Source organism: Megachile rotundata, chromosome 2, assembly GCF_050947335.1.
Source record: "Megachile rotundata isolate GNS110a chromosome 2, iyMegRotu1, whole genome shotgun sequence".
Lineage (NCBI taxonomy): Eukaryota > Metazoa > Arthropoda > Insecta > Hymenoptera > Megachilidae > Megachile > Megachile rotundata.
This window is the reverse complement of record NC_134984.1, coordinates 5,443,144-5,451,523: the sequence shown is the minus strand read 5'-3', so window position 1 is coordinate 5,451,523 and position 8,380 is coordinate 5,443,144. Positions and strand designations below refer to the sequence as shown.

The window sequence follows — 8,380 nt, the reverse complement described above, 5'->3', positions numbered from 1 at the left end:
AAAATATTCGGGACATGTTTTCGATGTATTTTTGCCTCCTAAATACGAATATGATCATAAAAATCGGCGGTCGGACATATCTGAGCTGCTATTTTGGAAAACAGCAGAAAATCGTGATTTCTTAGAGTTTTTTGTATTTATTTTGAAAAATTCTCATCTGATGAAAAAATGCTTCCAACAAAAAATGTAGAATGGAAAATTCTCCACAAGAAAGTTCTGATACATTTTTTTTGTAATTCTAACGGTAAGGCTGCAAATGAACGACGAACGTGTCAAAAATTACCTTTCGAATGGTTAGGTTCGCTAAAGCGCGCGCCCTACCGCCTTCCCCGCACCTCGGAGCGGCAAAAATACATCGAAAACATGTCCCGAATATTTTTTTTGAGGTGACGGAGTAATTCTACAATTTTACCTCGCTATCTGTTAGAGTGAGAAAACAATACATTTATTATGCTTAAATAATTTTTCCTCCAATTTTTTTTTTATTTCTGTTATATAGATTGTAACGAGGCATATTTTCATTTGGTTGATTACCTTCTTTTTTTTTGGTTATGCCTCGTTACGAGGATCCTCCCGAATTGCCAGCCCCACTCCTCCGCCCAAGCGGAATCCCCTCGCCGCTGGGGCAGGTATGAATGAGCGAGCGTGTGTGTTTTTCTATTTTTTTTATTTTATTATATCGGACGCCACCCTTTTCCCCCCTTTTTTTTGCTGCCTCCAACCACCACCGAAGGAGCCGTCGTCGTCCCCGGTCGCGGAGGAACCTCTCCCTGAGTGACGGATGCGCGGGATGGGTCCACCAAAGAAGACCCCGGCTGTCCGGTCGCGGTGCCACCCCGTCACCCTCCGCGGGGGCGACCGGCAGCCGCCACCGGGGAACGCCAGGCCTGGGGACAAACCACCCCCAACTGCCACCTCGAGAGGGCCCCAGGACCTGGCCACCAGACGTCACCACGGAATGGCCCATCCTCGACGCCGAAATCCTCGGGGTGGGGGAATTCCGCGAACCGGGGAAGAAGATCTCGAGGGAGAGAAGCCAGCGAGCCGCCGCGATAGATAGCCGCATCCTTTCGCGAAAGCCAGTTTCTTTTTTTCCTGTCCGTGTGTTTTACGTCTACGTTTCTTCTTTTTTTTTAAAATCTGAGTAGTGCGTTCTTATTTTTTCCTTTTATTTTCCGACATTGTGTCATTTTGTATTGTGTGCCTGTGGATTATTCGTCGCCGCCGCCCCACCGAGGAATTTGTTTTTTGTGGAGTCCACTGCGCCAAAAGGTAGGAGCTTTCTCCTTACCCTTCTTTTTGATTTCATTATTCATTTGCGCGTGGGCGAGGGCGATAGGACCCCTGGCCCCAGTGACGAGGACCCTAGAGGCCGCGGACAGTCTACACGGCACTGTCCCCTCTAATCAAGTTCTTTTTCTTTTCGCTGTATTTGGGTATTTAGGACCAACGTCCCCTTGCTGTCCACGACCCCTGAGAGGGCGTGCTCCCTGCGGGCGAATACCTCAGCTTTCTTTTTGTATTTCTATATTTTCTGTACTCGCGCGTACCGTGAGCCCCCGCGCCGCGAAAGCCTCCCACGCAACTGGCGAGTCGACCCCTTTTCCTCGACCGTTGCTTGTAACGCGTGGGGCCCACGCGAATTCATTTTTTCTGTTTTGCTTAAGTGGCCTGCTTGGAGGCCCGAATAAAAGCATTTTCTATTGGATACGAACTCGCGGGTCTTTTACTAGTTTTTTTCTGACCCCCTCTGATTCCCGCTCCCGACAGAGCAGCCGGAAGGGCGATTACTACGGACGAGTGCATTAGCACTGGCGCCCCATTAAAGAAATCGTCCGTGGGTGTGAGCATCGGTGCGTGGAGGGCCGTTTTCCCTAACTGCCCCCACTCCAGGGAACCCCCTTCGGGTTTTCCCCCACCGCTCCGTCACAAGATTAATTGAAATTATATGTAAAAATATACCTGAAATTATTGATCATTGTCAACCATTAGATTTAAAAAAAAAGCATATTGATATAATATAATTTCGGAGAATATACTTTTCATAATACGACAAAATCGCCATGCATTGGAGTGAGAAAACTATATATATGTTGTGTCCTCTTTCTACTATACTGTTCAGTCGACCGTGAAAATTTATGACTTCTTCGGTTTCGCGGACCTCTCACTCCTTCTCGGATCTCTCTCTCGGCGGCGGACTTCAATCAAACAAATGGGGATAAAAATTTGCTAATTTCGAGGCTCGAAACTGTTGCTTGTTTCGAAGTAATACTGTAGTTCCAGTATTATATGAAATACTATTGCATGTACTATTATATACAATTTCTTCATAATTATTCATAATTACTTCAAATATATTTTATAATAAAAAGACGAATTAACAGCCGGCAAGAGGTAATGTGTTATATTATTTTCTGTTATATAAATTCGGTGCAATGTAATTCTTTTATTACGACTATTAGAAAACAAATTTCCAAGAAATTGCGTGGGTAATCGCGTAGAGTGTGGTTAACTTATATTTAGTCTAAAGAATTTCGGTGCGTATGAAATGAGATATTGAGTTGCGTTTGCGAGAGGATGTTTAGATGATCGGTTCGAATGTCGCGTTGGGTGTCCGAGTTCGAGAAATGCCTGATAAGAATAATCTCGGGCGAGAATGCGTCAGCGTGCGTGGAGATGAGTAATTTTTTTGCGAGTCAGTTCATCACTGTTGGCAAAAACGAATGGTCAAAGACCGTCTCTGTTAATAAAGCATGGAAAAGTTAAAGGTGGAAAATTGAATTGAATACGTGACGTGCGCAGTGGAATGCGCAGTGTCATACCTAGTCCAGAAAACTGTATGCAGTTATCGACAGTTTCGTGTTTTCGTCGACGTTGTAGGTAACTTGACCGAAACCAGGAAAACACAGGACAAATACTACAAGCGCTCCAAGTGGAAAATCGTGAAACTATAATTGTATGGCGGAACACCGTTGACAGGCGCAAGTGCACGAAATCGTATTTTTCGTCTCATTTCTTCTAGAAGCGATAAATTGATAAAAAATGGACCAAGCCGACATCGTACCATTACAGTAATGTCGGGCTGCTATCGCTTTTGGTGAGTAAATGCCTAAATTTTACGTAAAACGGAAAATACGACGCAACGTGTCTAGAGGCGGCCATCTTGATTGTCTGTCTCACGTTGACGTCCGAAGAATTTTTCGTTTCATTCAAAATGTGAGGTTTGTTGGCGTAAAATCGATAGCAGCCCGATATTGGGCATATCTACCGGTGCTAGAGCTATCCTCAGAAAGTGAATTTATGCAATTTTCGAGGCGTGAAACGAAAAGTACGAAATCGGACCTTTTTCTAGCGTTGCGTCCTTGATTCGTTACAATGCATACAGCCGAATAAGGTAATCAAATGTGCTATTGAGCCAAATCAAATGCCCAATACATCAGTCGGTAGCATATGTAAAAGGAAAAAATCGAATTTCTAGTTTTTGGCCTATTTTACTGAAACGTTGAGTTTCACATAGCATATATCATACAATTCTTTCATATTTTTGGAGCGCAAAGTGTAATTGTAAAAAAACAATAACATATCACTAGGATAATCGTAATGTAACAGTCAAGCTTTTTTATGTTCCATTATTTTCATATGAAACTTTTACTATTACAATTTTGACATTTTTCTAATTAAAATAAGACTAAACACAACATAATTCGAAATATATTTATTTACAGTTTCAAACGTTACGCTTACATCGAATGATTAGTTGAATTAACCTTTTAGGTACGGCCGAATTCTGCGTGTGGGTATTTCCCTGGACGGCAGGGTCTGACGTGAACGATGTATTATCGATATAACACTGCAAAGTGTGACGGGCAATCCCGTTCTGTGCACGAGAACATTCAAATGAAGTATTTGATCGCTGTATCTTATTCTTTTTATCTTCTTCATACCCTGCATATTTCTATTCATTTTATTTTCGATTTCCGAGTCGGATTCTGAATTGTCAGAAATTGCCCTTTGTTTTCTATTTTCATGTGGCATTTTGGGGTTAGAGACTCTAACAATGTATAAGGACATGTTTGAAAAAACAAATGGTATATTTATTTAAGGAAAAAGCAATAATTTATACCTGACTGCCTATTTTGTCTATCTATTGTTTTATTTGCACTGTTGTAAATCGATGTAAAGAAAAAAGAAGTGTACAACAATTATGAAAACCACTATAGTGGCGCGTCGTCCTGAGAGATCGTATCCGCGAAAGCCACTATAGTGGCGCGTCGTCGTAAAAGATGATATCCACAAAAGCCACTATAGTGGCGCGTCGTACCTAAAAGGTTAATAAAACTCTTTTTGCTTTTATATTGCGTAGTTGCCTCGTCACACATGTTTCCTAGAACCTAATCACTTGTACGATTTTATTATTTTCAAACCGATGACCAAGCAAATAGTTCACACTTACATCACTTTAGGAAGGATACTTTAGAAGGATCTCTTTAAAATATTTTGATTAAACCTGATTTGTGAATATCTTAATAACGCAGTAAATTTTTGTACGTGTGAAATATTTTAAACCGGAAAAACAATAACGAAGAAAAGTATAGATTTTATTTTTTTGTAACACACGAGAGTCTGATCGAAATTGAGCGGTATCTCAGAAGTAATTGATCGACGCAGGAATTCGATTACCAACTTTTCAATACAGACATTTATTTTTACTAATTTAATTAAATTGAACATTCAACGAAACTTGTCTACGTCTACGTAATTAAAAATAAAAAAGTTAGCAACGCATTAACATTGTTAACAATTGACCCGAAATGAATATCGCGACCGAAAGGGGATGAGGTCCGCAAAGGAAACAGTACATCATTTACTAATATTTATTCCTTTTTAATCTTTTATTTTCAATTCTGTATGCCACCGTATATCGTACAACCAGAAATATTTATTCCACCTCCACCGCGGTACCCTCCTCTTCCGCGGTATCTTCCTCTTCCGCGGTACCCTCTTCTTCCGCGGTACCCTCCTCTGCCGGCTCTTGGCAATGGCGTATAACGTAATAAACGTTTTAAAATTTTGCGCATCTGAAATAGAAAAATGAAAATGTAAAATATTTTATATGTATATATTTTTTATATACACTGCTCAAAAGAAACATGGCATAGAAAAATTTTAGGCAAAAATTGGCCAAATTTGACTGATGATAACTCCGTGAAAAATCATCGCAAAGTTATGCTCTTTTATTTAAATTAAAGCTTGAGATCTCTACTTTAAGACCCTGTGGTTTGATTTTAGATTTGATGCATCCCTACCACAATAACACCGTAAATGTGAGGTCATGTTTGCAATATTGAAAATTACAAAGTTTGACTTGCCACATTTTTTTGGGGCGATACTGTTTATAGCAGCATAAAGTACAAACCTTCATCTTTAATTTCCAGTATGTGAAAAACCGCTACCATTTTTTTCTGCAAAGATACAGAACGTTAAAGAAACCCTTGCATTTATGGCATATATCGCCGGCATTAGCATTACCCGATATGCACGTCGGAGAGGTTGCTGGACAGATTTTGCACATTATATGGCTCTGACAGGAGCCTTTTCTGTGTGTATTTGTGTGTGAGTATCTGTGTGTATGTATGTATGGATGCAAAAATAGGGGACAAGGGTTTAAAGACTGTCGAAGAAATAATTTCATTGATAAAATCCGCGTTTGCTCAAAGCTTTGATGTAAATAATATCCATAATGAATTAAAAGCAGTATATCGTCGCGAACACGAAACGATTGAGGAGTTCGGATTCCGGGCTAGTTATAACAATTTTTTTGCAAATACATAATTTATCGTAGGGAAATAAATCGGAATAAATAAATGTGAAACACATTACTTACTTTTTTTTCAGACATTTGAGGACGTGGGGACGGCTCCCTTTTCTCCTCCTCTATTTTTGATTCTGTTTCTTGCATATTGTAAATTTGTAATTAACACTGGCAAGACACCGTACGCGTGACATTATACGCTAACTACTAACTTCTTCAACTGCTTTCCTCAAGCTCTTGAGGTTGTCCATACTCACTGGTCACTTTACAACTGTTGGATCGTCGATCGATGCCGAGGTTCGAAGCTATGCACCCCACCACTGTCCCTCACTTCTACCAGTGTCCATCGTTTCACACACGTCACTCATTTCCACGACTACCACTGATTTCCACCACCCACTCTCAATATGGGTACGAATATTACATCGCATTACGTTCTGCAATATCCGAATGCAACGTATCGGAATTTTTTGCATTACGTCTACGTATAAAGTAGTATTTAACATTTTCTTAAGTAGAGTGATTTAGTTTTTAAATTATTTAGTTATTTACTTTTTTTTTAGTATTAATTTTATTTAGTTTATTAGTATTTTTTTTTAAATTTTTATTATTTTTTTTGTTCGAAAATGAAGCGAGTGAAATGAAAGTGAGTGCGCCGAAAGTGAGTGCAACGGAAGTGAGTGCAACGGAAATGAGTGCACCAAAAGTAAGAAGAAAATTATACGCCTCAACGAAGAGGTACTCCAAGAAAAGAAGACTTCATAAAAGGCGATGTAGTTTAGATGCTTCGACAAGGAATACAACACTTGCTGAGGAGTACGGGAATCACCCGTCAACATCCGACGGAAGGACCTCCATGTCACAAATAGAACAAAATGATGAAACTTCAGAAGATACGATATCAGCACACACCTCAGATGGCGAAAACGGTACCTGGACCGCAGAAGAAGTAACTTCAACCCGGCCAGAAGAAACGCCGTCTTTTTCAAAGGGATTAAACATCGTAAACATGCAGCACATGTTTGAAGAGATGAAGAAAATGAGCCATCATGCCGACAATAGAGAAGACAGCGGGATAAAATACTTGCAGATAACTGGCATGGAACAGTCGGGCTTGAAGACTACCCTCAAGGTAGTGTGCACTATGTGCCACTATGAAGGGGAAATTCACAGTCAACCCGACGAAATTGAAGAAATTGACTAAACCGTAGTGCCTGTAATAAACTGCATGTCGAAAAGGCAATTTGTAACACACCACGACGAAATAGCAAATTCGTTGATTGCCGCTGCGGAAGAAGAAATGATAGCAGCGGCTGCAGAAGAAAAACGATTAGCTGTGGAAAGAGGCGATGTTGTTCCCGAATCTGGAATCCCACACATTCCTGTCATCGCCGATGGGAGTTGGATGAAGAGATCTTATCGCACCGGTGCATATAACTCTGCGTCGGGCGTTGGTGTAATAGTTGGATATTACACCCGAAAAGTTTTATTCATTGGTGTGCGGACTAAAAGATGCAAAATTTGCGAATGTGCTGCAAAAAGACAGAAAGAACCACGAAAACACGTGTGTTTTAAAAATTGGAGCAAGAGCCGAACATCCACCGCTATGGAAAGCGATGCCATTGTAGAAGGATTTCAAACCAGCGTCGAAAAGCGTGGATTAATATATTCCACGCTAATCGCTGACGGAGATAGCAGCGTGTACAAAAAGATTGTAGACGCAGATCCATATAAGACAGAGATTCGTGTAAAGAAAATTGAATGCACGAATCACTTATTACGGAATTTTTGTAGAAAAATGAAGGAAATCGTGAAAAAAACGACTGCAGGTACACTGAGGACAGCTGTGGAAAGCAGCATTCGCCGGATGCGAACAGCAATTGTAAAAGCCGCACAATATAGAAGTAGTGAAACTGTATTAACCAGCACCAAAATTAAAAATTTATACTACGACATTTACAATGTTCCAAGCCACGTGTTTGGCGAACACGCAGATTGTAATAAAATAAATTACTTCTGCAATGGACAAAACAAAGAAAATGAAAAAAACATCGTTCCACAGTTGAAGAATATGGGAGTGTATCAACTAATAAAAGAAATACTTCAGCCATTAGCAGCTCACGCAGAAAGTTTATTATATAACTGCAATAACAATCCTGTGGAGAGCTTCAATAGCGTAATTGCCAAATACGTCGGTGGAAAAGGGTTAAATTTCAACCAAAGAGGTTCGTACACGGCAAGATGTGCTGCTGCCGTGTTACAATATAATACGAAGGAACCATTGTCAACATTAAATAGAGCGATGAAGAAGAAACCGTCACGAATTTTATCACACATGGAAAGAAGCAGAAGTACGAAAAATGAAGAAAATGTTCGAAAACTAAAGGAAACAGGAACCGCGACACGTGTTCGCAAACAATTTCCCTCCGAAAAAGATAGTGATTATGGAACAAACGCTACAAGGCCAGACATGGATGAAAATATTTATAAGTTGGAGGAAGAAAAACATATGGCAGTGCTCCGTAATCGGCAAAGAAAAAAAGATGCTGTCCAAATGGAAACAGTTGG

The 8,380-nt window shown here is 40.2% G+C and overlaps 1 protein-coding gene across 2 annotated transcripts; it reads right to left on the bottom strand.

Moving 5' to 3' along the window:
- Positions 1-4,863: 4,863 nt before the first annotated feature.
- On the bottom strand, positions 4,864-6,918 carry LOC143266672 (uncharacterized). 2 transcript variants are annotated; one of them, XM_076542258.1, is made up of 3 exons: positions 5,885-6,918; positions 5,417-5,462; positions 4,864-5,078 (listed from the first exon to the last, which is right to left on the bottom strand). In XM_076542258.1, exons 1-3 carry the CDS (start codon positions 5,957-5,959, stop codon positions 4,885-4,887), a joined length of 315 nt encoding a protein of 104 aa, XP_076398373.1. In that variant the 5' UTR covers positions 5,960-6,918; the 3' UTR covers positions 4,864-4,884. The 2 variants fall into 2 exon arrangements, with proteins under 2 accessions (XP_076398373.1, XP_076398374.1); XM_076542259.1 differs by lacking the exon at positions 5,417-5,462 and having other exon boundaries at positions 5,885-6,915.
- Positions 6,919-8,380: the final 1,462 nt, after the last annotated feature.